This window comes from Athalia rosae, chromosome 6, assembly GCF_917208135.1.
Source record: "Athalia rosae chromosome 6, iyAthRosa1.1, whole genome shotgun sequence".
NCBI lineage: Eukaryota > Metazoa > Arthropoda > Insecta > Hymenoptera > Athaliidae > Athalia > Athalia rosae.
Genome location: NC_064031.1, coordinates 8,923,977 through 8,936,829, shown reverse-complemented (window position 1 = coordinate 8,936,829; position 12,853 = coordinate 8,923,977). Strand labels below are relative to the sequence as shown.

At 46.5% G+C, this 12,853-nt stretch overlaps 2 protein-coding genes across 10 annotated transcripts in view; one reads left to right on the top strand and one right to left on the bottom strand.

Moving 5' to 3' along the window:
- The window catches only part of LOC105693657, a 77,077-nt gene continuing 64,224 nt past the window's right edge, over window positions 1–12,853 (top strand). For 8 of the 9 annotated variants that reach the window (XM_048657096.1, XM_048657103.1, XM_048657102.1 and 5 more), the window contains exon 1: window positions 1–354. In XM_048657096.1, the coding sequence (XP_048513053.1) occupies window positions 259–354 (96 nt within the window). In that variant the 5' untranslated portion in view covers window positions 1–258. The remainder of the gene's footprint in view (window positions 355–12,853) is intronic. The other variant, XM_048657094.1, reaches the window with a different exon arrangement.
- On the bottom strand, window positions 10,351–11,265 carry LOC125501401. The gene is made up of 2 exons (XM_048657106.1): window positions 11,005–11,265; window positions 10,351–10,909 (listed from the first exon to the last, which is right to left on the bottom strand). The coding sequence occupies exons 1-2, from the start codon at window positions 11,185–11,187 to the stop codon at window positions 10,457–10,459; spliced, it is 636 nt and encodes a 211-aa protein (XP_048513063.1). The 5' UTR covers window positions 11,188–11,265; the 3' UTR covers window positions 10,351–10,456.

Below are 12,853 nucleotides of genomic sequence, written 5' to 3'. Positions count from 1 at the left end.
AGTTAGTGTTAGTGCGGAGCGAACCGCTGCGGAGTTCGGTGGTTGTGAGAAGATCGTTCGTAAGCCCGCAAGAAACCGCAGGGAACATCGGCGTGTTTTGACCGGCGCGGCGGGCCGACCTTTTAATTTTCCTCGAGGGGTGATATTCTTTTTTTTTCTCCTCTCTCGTCGGCGTTTTTTCGTCAATTTTTTTTTTTTTTCCTTCTTTTATCGCGCCAACAAATTCACTCTCCTCCGAAGGACGCGACCACGCGAAAAATGACCGCGCGGGAAGTAAAACTCGTCGGTGGATCTCCCTGGGGATTCCGCATGCACGGCGGTCATGACCTACACCAACCCCTCAGGATATCCAGAGTAAGTATTCGCACCCGGAAAATCGATCCGCACCGCCTCCGCGTTGTTCGTTCGGACCGTCATTTTTTTGTTCATTCAAGTTCGGGGGAATTTTCGCGCGCAAATTTTCACCCTCGTAAAGTCGATTCGAATCAGGGGTCGTCGGCGACGTTCGCTTCGAACTTTTTTTTCGGACGCTACGCTGACACTTTTCTTCGAAATTTCTCTCTCGTTTTTCCCTTCGTTTTTTCGGCGCGTCTATTGTTGAATTTCCCATGCAGGGGGACCGGGGATGCTTTACGGACGCCGGAGAGATTCGGGTGTGTTCAGCAATCTGACTACTACGCGCTCGTAAAAATGATATATTTGGGTCAAAGGTATTTCGCAGCCGTAAAACGTATATGATATTTGCGGAACGCTTTAGAGGTGTACTTTGTATCCAGCGTACGTATGTGTTGTTACGTTTGAGGTTTAAAACTTTTAAAGCGTACGTCGTTGTTGCGAGCCCCAATTGCAATTGGCTACCGCCAGCCCCCTTTGCTCCATGCCGGTGGCCAGTTACGTGTAATTTGCCGAGAACAATTCACCGCACTAAACTGCAACTTCCCTTCGGTTTCGTAATCCTGGATCGTTTCCTCGATATTTTTCACGACATCCATCGCCAAATTTCAATTCCTGTGAAAATTATTTTCATTTCACCAGCGGGTAGTTTTTTTTTTTTTTTGTTTTTTCGTTCGAAAATATGAATTCCTGAATTTCCGTTTTTCGTCTATTTTCTCAGAAGATATTTATAATACCGTTCGGTATATTTTTAATTCTGGAAATCGTAAACCAGGAGGTTGTTACGAATAAAGTAAAAACACCGAAGGATTATATTTATGAGGCTTTCGATACGCTTTATATTATAACGCGCGATCATCGGACGAAAATCGAGAGATGGACCGAACGTATCTATCTCTTTTTTCCAAGTTTTTTCCATCGCATCGTCTATCATTCTCATTTTTATTGACCCACGCGTCCACTGTACGTACCTATAACGTAATGTATTCGGTGACATCATTCACCTGTTTTAAGCATTTAAATTCATATCATTGAATCGAATATACCGTTGCCTGTATGGGTGCGATACACATATCGTACGTGGTGCCTCAAGTTCAACATCGTGTTCGGCACAGCGTTCGTGAAAAGGAAAAAAAAAAAAATAAAAATAATGAGAAAAAAAAGTTTGAAAACTAACAAAAGCGTACACCATAATTATCACTAGGTCGTGTTGATAATTTCCGTTGGCTAGATTCTTCCTTTTTGTTACGTTCCCTCTCATTTGGTTTAATCGAAATTCTTAATTAGCGTTATGATAACGAATAAATGGCGCCAGAATATTCGTGTGAAAATAGAAAATATAAAAATAATGACGTATACGTGAAACGTGAATTACACGCGATGCACAAAATATTCGTTTACCGGGGCAATTTAACGCGTGAATAAATTTTCAGGCGCCTCAAAAGGCATTCAAAATATTTTCTCCTCGAAATTACGAAAAGCGTCCCACATCCGACCCGTAGGAGATTTAAAACAAAACCGAAATTGATGGTCGGAAAAATGAAAGGAGCGAAGTGAAACGAAATAAAATAATCGGGAAATCTCTTGCTGCGGCTGACTCGAGGCGTAACAGCCACTTATTTCCCTCAGGGAATTAGATAACCATCCCGACATCGGATTGTCGTGCAATGTCGCACTTATTTACCAACCCCTATCCGAAATCGTTCGAAGCCAATTATTGTTACAACCCACGTAACGAATTCTTGAGACACATTTACCCTCCGTCGATTCTGTGTAACGCCCCAATAACGTCACTGTCGCGTCTGCGGCCGACGTACGCGTCAGAAATCGTCATCTCTTGAGAGAGATAAAATTTATTCGCCAAGCGAAATTCCGGCGATCCTCCGTCAATCGAGGTTGTCAAATCGCAACTCGAAGTACGCGGGTATCCGTCACTCTCCGATCGTATCGAATTCGAAGCGATTTCACCGACAGCGAGCACGTACGTACGTACGCCTATAGCGAGGTGAAAACTCCGATCGATTAATCGCCGCGATAAAAGCCCGACTTTCAACCCCGAGCCCCAACTTATTGTCGGTATAGATAAAGTTAACTGAATTTTCGTTGCCGGTTAAAGTACCGAACTTGACGCCAACGCGTATAACGCGAGTACATTATTCTCTCTCAATTTATCTTCACTTCGGCTATTATTTCGCTCTCGGCATCTCCGGTATATCCCAGACGACAGTGTAGTCCAAAAGTATCCGGGCTAATAAAATACAAAAGACGTTCAGCCGTCCTCGTTTTTTTCTCATCTACGATTCACCTTCTTCTTCAACGCGAACGCGCGGCTACGACGCCCGATTGATTCGCACGGAGGTTCTTTTCTTTTCTTTTTTCTCTCATTTACAAACGCGACGAAGTTTCCAAATTTTCGTTCCTCGCAAAAACACGGTATCCTCCCGCGTTCGGCGGCGGCGATGCAACGGCGTAAATTTTTTCCGACTCTGCACTCGCATGGGAATCCGATAAGCTGTTGGTACGGTGCGAAAATTGCGGGGGAAAAAAAATCGAGTTTCACGTAGGTGTAATTCTGTTACGCGGCAGGTGGAATTATGCAAGTATTACGATAGGCGAGGATATTTATATACCTGTGCGTCGTTATAGCTGGTCTATCGCGTTAAATTTACAATCCACATGTGTTGGTAACGAGCATTACCGATACGTTGAATTTAAGCACCCCGCGTATGGATGGGTTCGCAAGGTAGTGTAACGTGGGGGAGTACCCGCCACACGTGGTCGGCAGATCGATTTCTGCCTCGGGCGTCGAAATTCTTATACGTTGTACGTGTGTTGTATCCGCGCGCGTATATACATATATGTATTCGTACATGCCTGTTACTTAGGTAGATTATTCCGATACATCTATACAGATTCTGCGCCGAGAGTATCGCGTACGCGGCGATGTTCTATAGGCACGCCGAACGAACGGCTTTTTGATGAACGGAATTCAGTCGCGTTTCCAAAAATTTCACAGAGAAAATTTCAAAAATTAAGCGTAAAGATTTCGAGCCGCTTCGGAGGCGCGCGAAATTTTTATCGCTATTAACAGACGAGTTCGGTGCGCAGCGGTAATTTAGAAAGCGATACGCTACGACCCGGTGACATTCAAAATTGAGCATGTTCCGTCGGAGTAGACGCTCGATATGTTTTTTTGAACAAATACACGTAGATCGGTCGTAGCGCGAACACGTACGATCGTCTCATTTTATGACACGGGATGAAAAGTCACCGTCAAGTCGAGTGTACGATTTTATCGGCGCGATGAGAAACGAAATAATTACTAATCGCGTGGCGGTCTGACCCGTACAATCAACGTTCTACCTACTTCCACCTATCGAGTTTACGAGTTGAATATTTCGCGCGCGTTTAATTAAGAAATATCTCGCGGATCGTCATGAACAGCTATGCCCATTATTACACAACCCTGTGTGCGCGTACCTACATTCAAATCTCACCGCGATCTCACGTATTACACAGCGGTGTATTGTGGCGCTGACTGAATCGCCGATTTTTAGCACTCGCTCTCATCGTCGAGACATGCGAAACTTCGGAAGCTCGGTAAGTCGGATCCGGTATCGCTGGAAACGATCGAAACCCTCGAAAATTTCAAAGGGGGGTGGTAGACGCTACGCGACGATGTACGCCCAACTTCGAAACTCCTGGTGCAGCTTTGCGTTCGCGTTGAACAACCGGTGGTGGTACGACAGAAACGATCGTATACCAGCGACATTCTACCTCCAGTTTCCAACGCCGCGGTAACGTGGAGTCGCGTAATCGGGCACAACTTAAGAGTACGACTACACGACCGTGTCGTATCAACTTTCAAAGGCTCAGCGCGTCCTCTCGAGTTCGCCTGGCGTGTTCGGTGTATAATGTAGAGTGACTTTATAATCACGCGGTGATATGCAAATTTCCCTCGTTCGTCTTATATATGCCGTCGCATTGTCATTCGATACGAACGTCGAACGAAAAAATCAGAGATCATTTTTGATAAAAATTTTACAGCACAGATTCCGACACCCGCGCGATCCCGCCCGGAGTTAGAAGTGCGGAGAATTTCCGTGTATCTTTTCATTTCGAGACACGCTGTAGACGGATAGAGTGTCGTACGTACCTACGCGCGAGTGGCCGGTCGACATTGACGCCATTTTGAAATCAAGGTTGACTCGTGAGAACTGGAACGAGAAACGTTCGAAAAATAATCCACCTACGACTCGGTAAAGGGCAACGGTCGGCTCTCCGGGAAATTTCAGCCTACGTTTTTCATGCCGAATCGTAGGAATCGGGATTCTCGCATCCGCGATTCGTTGCGTCTCCATAAGCGAAGAAATTGGCAATTTACCCGCGTTATAAATGAGAATTACGTTGGCCGGTTACCAAGCGTCGAACAAAACCGAAGACACACCGATTCTCCCGGCGAGAACATTTGACATTGAGAAATAGGAGATACACTCGGTGCACGAAATGTTCGGATCGGACGACAATCGAACCGTGTGAATCGGAAAGAGAAGATGAAAAACAAAAAAAAAAAAACACGATCCATCGCTTGACCTCCCTTCAATCTTCGGGCCAGATAATTCGAGCGGTGTCTCTAATTGGTACATTACGCTCGATTAGGCCCTCCCCCCGATCAACGACTACCTACCGTCTCAAGATGCACCGCGTGCACTCTCAAGGGCACTTGACCGCGACACGCGTTGTTTTCACGCACCGTGAATATGGTACCCTTTCGTCGAGGTATTCGCCGATTGAAAAGTACCGACGGTCGGAGCGAAGTTTAATCGAGGTGTGGTCAGAATCCAGTTTATTACGTACGTAGATAGACGCAACCGATCGGACCGATCGCGAGCGACTTTAATAATTGCTTATTAGGTCAATCGTTTCGTTATGATCCAATAGCGCCGATTACACTCGCACGAAGCGTTCGCGGGTGAGGAGGTAGGTCGATCGGTTCGAACAATTATGCAATTGACTTATGCCCGTTCAATTCTCGCCGGTTATTATTTCACGTCCAGCCGATATACGTATATATCTTCCGTTAAATTAGTAACTCGTGTAACTCGTCACGCCGCGCTCTCCGACGTCGCGTCGTCCGGAAATACGAAAACGTACGTTGAAAAAAAAACGCTACAAACGTGCCGGAGGAACACCACCTGGTTTCCCCGTCAGGTAAACGCATACCGCTCACGTGTGCAAACATACGCTAGGCTCGCCTCACTCGTGCACAGCTGTAACAAGGTCAAGTTTGCACCGAGCTGTTATGCCGCGGTTGCAACAACGCAAATACCCAGTGCCATGCCGAGGAACGACGGCGCCTCATTCTTCCGCGGGGAATTCGCTTTACCCGCCCATATTCGCGAAACTAGTACCTGTACGCGAATCGATGAGATTCCGGATCGCCTTTACGTTTCCCTGATCTTTGCTTCGAAGGAGAGAACGGGGAAAAACGTAAATGCGCGATATCCTCGTCCCCGATGCGAGTAGATCTGCACGCATCGATTCCTGGAATGGAACTCCGAGCGCGCTCGAGTCCGCATATCTGCATTCGCGGGATACACCTCAACTATGCCACTGACGTATCGCGATCCGCGGCGTTCTGAAATTCCGCGGCTAGAAAAACCGATCGCAATGCCGGCCGGCTCCCTTTTCTTTACGCTGCTGAAACATTTTTTTTTTTCGCGAAATCAAAGTTTATTCGTCGGAGTAGGAAATTACCGGGGAGCGATTGACCCCGGTCGCCGCTTTCGATTCGCTTCAATTATATTCGCATGTATTCTCATTCGGTTTCTGGGCCGAGTGATTTTCCCTAACGGTAGAGTTATAGTCGCCGTTGCCGCATCGCAATAATAACTAAGTCGTACCACAGTCTCTCCGGTCCTGCTGCTGCAGCGCATCGTTTCTTCAATATGCCCACACACACACACACACACACACGTACCGCACCTATACGGTGCGCTATGTCGTACGCCAAGGATGTGTACGTCATCGATATAGACCGAGGAATTTTATTCTCTGCAGGATCTCGCCGCACACAATGCGAACGCGGAATCTTGTACACCGTGATATCGCCGCTCCGTATCTAGTCGAGCGTCGATAAAGTTAGCGGTAAATTCGATTAATTTTAAACCAAACGACGAGGATTCTTCTGCTCTCGCACTCCTCCTTTTTTCACTTCATCTTTTTTTTTTTTCTTCACCGCAGTAAAACCAGGATCTGGTCATAAATCGTGTTGATAATTCGATCCGCGATAGAGTATAGGGGAATAAACGCATCGGCGATACACGCGATATTATTTCAGCGGACATCTTTCCGATTTTTCATACTTCCGCCTCGTCACTAAATTATCGCGACGTTCATCGCGGTCGTCGTTCGTAACGTCTATTGTACGAACGTATGAATTACATTATATACGAGATTTTAATAGACCGTCGCATTACGCCTGCCCACGACTATCGGTTGCGCAACTCTCCATATAAAATTAACGAAGATTTCATTCGTTCTTTCGACACGCTGTATTTATTTTATAAATTTTTATCCCCAAAACGCTCGGAGCCTCGGCAGATAGTTACAGTGTACAGTGTAAGTATTTCGGGCAGCTAGCGTCGCAGCGCGATCGGATGTGTTTGAAAATTTTCGAACTTCGAATCGATCGTTCGCCGATTCGCCGAAGGTTCGGGGACCGATATTATATTTCGATTCGGGCCAACCCGCCGCGTTTGTTTTACGCTTTCGTAAATTTCACCCTCTACCATCGTAAACGCGGCGGTGCACCGCGTGCGTCGCACACGATTTACTCCGACGCCGCAGACTCGCTCATTTGCGATTCATGAACGCTCCGAATTGGCGACTGACTTTTTTTTTTTTTTTTTCTCCCTTTTTTTCAATGCGTCGAAAATTCCTCGCAAATTATCGCCCGTCGACGAAGAGTTTTTTCTTCTCATTTCATTTATCGGCCCCCTCCGCCCCAAAAAAGCTAGACGAAAAGTCGTTGCGCAATAACCAACGTTATTCGTGGCGAGAAATTCCGTAATAATACGCGAATCGGAAGCAGATTTTGTTCGAACGGATGAATATTTTGTAAGCGTTAAGAACGACGGTTGTACCACTTTTTTCCGCTGATACCTGTTTCGCCTTTTTTTCTTTCGCTCGTTCCGTGTTAACTCAAACCGCAATTATCTGAAAATGAGTTTCTTTTTTTCTCATGTTTCACGAACGGCCTATGGGGCAGTAACTTTGACACTTGCAGTAAAAAGCTCATGTGTATCGCGTGGCCCGAATGGACGCCATTAATTTTACTTGACGCAGGTGCGTGCGGTACACAGCCAATAGTAGCTATCTTATATATTTTAGCTTTTTCCCGTAAATTACGCGATGAATTATGTGCCCCTCGTTATTAAGCAGAACCGTTAGGCATTGCGAAGAGGTCAACGAGCCTCGAGCGAAAATTGGCCGCCCGATATAAAGGGAGCGACAACTTTATTCGTACCACTCCATTATTTCGATTTTTGATAATTCTCCGATCGAAGCACCGGGTGCGGTACCCGTACGGACGTATCCTACGACGCAGCTATTTTAGAATGTAACTCTTCGCCACGGTATATTTTCTAGGCGTACAGCGCTATGTCTGCTGTGTAATATAAACGCCGGCGTTAAGTCTGTCGATGACGTTTCCACTCCTTGGAGCAACTGAAATAGAATCACATCGGCGAGGTGATCGTCGTTGCCGGTTGCCCGCCACTATTTGCACTCTAGACAACCGTCGTACGATAAATAAAACATTCGCGCGCGGCCTGATTATCACCTTCGCGTAACGTATGACAAAATTCTGCGATTCGTACGATCCGCGTTAATTCAATGAAAAACAAAAAAAAAACAGTAGCAAACAAGTTCGAAACTGATGCGTGTTTTACAGCGATGCAGATTTATCGACGAATCACGTAACCCACATGTAGAGTTTTCCGGTGCAGGTGTACGCTTTCCGTTCGTATGCGAGTGTCACCGATGCATGTACGCGGATACTCTACGTACATCCATTCGCGTATGGGTGTATAAAATTTTAGCACGAAACAAAAGCTGTGCACTGCGGTACAGTGTTAATTGTTGGAACAGCGCCGCCGTATTCCGTTGCATAACAATGGTTACCTACCTCTGCACGTTATTACACCTATGTATCGCGAGTTACGATATCAAGAACCTTGACACGACCTTATTGTTCGCACTTACCTTGGCCGGCAAAAAGTCAATGTCATCGACTAGCTATACGTGCGTTGAAAAAATTGATGAAAAAAAAAAAAGCTCTGGCGAGCTTCCGAGCCAATAACTGTCCACCGTTTTCGCGCGAGCAGATGCTGAAAGAGAATTCGGTATTTCCGTTACCAGCATTCGAATATTCTCCTGAGAAATTTCCAAAGCTTACAATTCGTAGAAATTGATATACTGTTATTATCATTCATTTTTTGTTATGCTACCACGTCGGATTGATGCTGCAGCGGGTGAAGTTTCAGGTTGAGAAAGGACAGATACCTTCGGTTATCCGCTTTTTTTTTTTCGTTTTTTTTTTTGTTTTCTCTTTTTCGGTACACCCATACGTCGATGACGATAAGGAACTGTTGGTGTATCGTAATAAGGGTACGAAGAGAGAGAAAGAAAGAAAAAAAAAAAAGAAAAAAAGGAGCGACGAGTGGGCGAAACCATCACAAGTGTCTGGACCCCGCGGTAATCAATTACGATGTATTCGGTCTAACCCGACCCGTAAAGACACGCCCAGGTCATAAAGCATCGCGTTATACCAGCAGTCGACCAGTGTGATCTTTCAATAAAACATCTGCCCGCTGCCTCCTCCTTCCCTCGCGTTGATCGATCGATGTAAAACATCGACTTTACACGTAAGGTGAATTCCATTTTCCGCGTTCGGATTAAAATGAGGGGGGAAAAAAAAATAAATCTCTCGCGATGATGTTCCCTAGAAAAGGAGAGTAGCCGGTCATGAAATTGGAACGAAAATTCGACGGGTACGTGCGTGGAACGCTGGAAAAAACTCGCGATCATTTCCGTAAGGATGAATTTATTCAGTCGTGATCGACGTTAAAATAATAACGAAGGGAAGGCTTCGCCGTTATCGGAGTTCGCCTGCACGTAACCGAATGCAGTTAAGCTCGGGATTGGTCGGATAAATTTTCAGTCTAAATCCCATGGATAAACGGCTCCATTGTTCCAGATCCTATACCGGAATGTAGCGATCTATTTATGCACCGATATATCTATCGTGTGAAAATCAAAAGCGAAGTTGCATCAATAGCGCTAATTGTGTGGCTTACATTATCTCGAACGGGAACGAGCGAGCGAGCGCGCGTCGAACGGAAAGTAATAAAAAAAAAAAAACGACTAGGCGAAGAAGTCAGTCACGTTCTACGAACCAACAATAAGACGAGGATCCGACGGATACGGGCGAGCCGGTCAGAACCAACGGCGTTAATTGAGTTACTAATTGGTCGACACTTGACAGCTACGGCACACTACGCGACGCGACGTTCGGCTCTCCCGCGACGCGCGATTCCCGAGTAAGTCCTTTAACTATTTCGTAAGTGGCGTCCCACGAATATGATGCCTCGTGCTTTGTAGCAGTCGAAAATTTCCTACATTCAAACGCCCCCGAATATTAACCCTCCTTGCAGGCCACACGTGAAACGACGAGGTCAAAGCACGGCAGCTCTCTACCAAATTCTGGTCCCCTTGTTGAACTTGTCGTCTAGCATGCTGCAGCGTGTAGTTGTACCCGCATCATTTCGGTGATCGATTCCTGGCCTCCGCGAACGATTAGTTTCGTTCGATTTACGCGACGATCGGACCCCCGAATGACGTGGTCCGCGACACTCGGTTCCCAAAATCATTATTTTTTCGAATTTATTACCAGGGACGAGGACGGTCTACAAGTTTTTCCAAAATTCGCCGCAAAATAAAATGAATGGAAAATACAAATGAATTTTAGAATCGAAAGAAAGGGGCTCGAGTCCGGGGAAATTCAGAGCCCGCTAGACGGTGGAAGACTGGAGATGGACGAGCCATCGTTCGGCTCCTTAGTGGCGTTGTCACAAGTCGGTTGGAGCTCGGAACTTTTTCTCGATAAACTAGAAGCCACGGAGGAGTCGGTCGAGTCTTTGTAGCTCGGATTACAGTACATATCCGAGAGTTGATGAGGCGACGGTCTCCTCCGAGGATATTTGTTTCTCGTTCGTACGGACAAAAGTGGTTTTCGTACGACCCTGGCGAACGGTACGATCCTCCTCGGATTCTTTTTGATTTTCTTCGGCGCGTTCGACTTTGCCGAACCACCGGGCGCTCTTTTGCCCCGCGGAGATTTCGATGATTTTCCGGAATTGGATTTGAAGAAGGCCGCGACGGGATCCAAACAATAGTGACCGTGACGTCGTCTCAGCAGACCGTCATTCACCGCGCGTCTCAAGGCCAGGTCCACCTGACGGACGAGAAGAAAAAAAGGGAGAAAAAAATCAAAGGCTGCCGAGGTACTTCGATTTGCATAAATTGCCGATAAGATTGTAGAATTCCTACTTGTCGTTTGGCGGTGGCTCTTGAAATATGCGAAGTCCTCGCCACGTAGCTGACGATTTTAGTCGGCGGCGATCCCTTCGTGTTCCTCAAGTTTCGAATGGCCGATATTATCAGATAAGGGAGTTTTAGTTTCCTGATTTTCGACGGCCGTTTAACATCCCTCCGAGTTATTCTCCTCGCCATTTTAATGTCCAGATAAAAAATAACCGCCGAATCTTTTCGCGCATCGTTCGAGACTCCGATCCGAGCACACAGCGTCCGTTTTGCCACCCACGTCGAATCGCGAGACGCGGTCTCCATGGAAACTCATCGCTCTTTTATGTCGTCGAAAAAACGAGCGGAATCGCGAAGAAAGAAATGAAAACGATTCGATGTCGAGAAGTCGCGAAGTCGAGAAGTCGTATCGATTGGACGGTGAAGCATATTTTCATAGAATGCCAGGCAGCGAAAATTGGCAACGCAAGAGCCCGTTACAACAAGTTTTGCGCTTTCGTTGCGCGAACGTAGGAATCCCTCCAAAGTGCGGAATCGAAATACTTACTTTGAAACAGACACGGTCGAGTGAATTATCCGCTTTTACTGTGCAAACGCAAAGCCATTTCCTCGTACGATATGATCGGGGCAAATCCAATATGCAATGCGATACCGCTGTTGCCCGTGGTCCCTGTGAGAAACGAACTACCGATGGGTATTCCGAGCCGAGTAGATGCATTCTTGGGTTACGGATACACGTACCCGGGAATTCCGAGTGTGTTTCCATAGAGCAGTCGGAGAAATTGAAATTACAAATTCACAAGTGGCTAAGGTCATTTCGTACGCGATTCGGAGCAGATCTTTGCATTACCCTTTCTCCGTCTCCGCCGATCTCGCGAACGATATACCGATTTAACTCGTCCTCCGGAATATCCATATATGATTTCACTGAAAATCACACGAGTTGGAAACCAAAGGAGCTTACTTCACGCGCAAAATTACCACCCGTTAACGAGGCCTCACCTCCTTCGAAACCATCCTTTCGTTTTTTATTTCGATTTTTTTTTTTTTTGGTTTTTTTTTTCGTTCAAATTTCATGGCGGGAATGAAAATGTACATGGAGATTTACGCGGGGGGCGTTGCTCGAGAGTCGAAAAAAAAATCTGGATTATTTTTCAAATACCTCGTTGCACTGCACACACACTCGCCTCCGGATCATCAATCGTCGTTCGTGGAGGTTTTTTTTTTTCTCCTTCTCCTCTCTGATTTTCTTCCAATGAAAGGGAGGATAAGGGAGAAAACCGAGGGGCCCACGGGGCATTCGGGGATCGGGCAATATAATGTCCGCGGTGGTCCTCGCCTTCGGGATCCGGAGTTAAAAATAAACCCCCGGATCGAAGGTGTGCGGCTGTGCACGTCTGGTTCGTTTATATCCTTCCTGAGGAATTTCTGGAATTTTCTCTTTCGAATGCGGCGGGGAATCGCGTCCGTCACACGCGTGCTGGGATTCGATATTAAATGAAACGAAACGCTGCCCAACGACGAAGAAAACTGCTCCCCCTTCTCGGACCAGCCGCGTTATCTGACTGCAGTTAACGATCCGCAAATGTCTACACCGCCAATATTTGCAATCGTAATGAGGTCGGTCGCAGTTAGGAAATAGCTGCCACCCCGACTAGTCGACGGATCAAAGGGTGCGGTGAACCGGAAACACGTCGTACTGGTCTTGGTCAAAAGACACGGAAGATCGCGGAAGTTATTACCAAAACTTTCATCATCACGGAGTTGGTCGTTGATCGCGTCCGAATTCGTGTCCTCCCTCACCTCGCCGCGCCCCCTTCAAACGCCGGCTTAGCTGTGTTTAACTTTACAGAAC

Coding starts and splice junctions, on each gene's coding strand:
- LOC125501401 (XM_048657106.1), bottom strand. CDS start 11,187: ATGGCGAGGAGAATAACTCGGAGGGATGTTAAACGGCCGTCGAAAATC. Junction 10,910..11,004: donor GAGCCACCGCCAAACGACAA/GTAGGAATTCTA, acceptor CTCGTCCGTCAG/GTGGACCTGGCCTTGAGACG.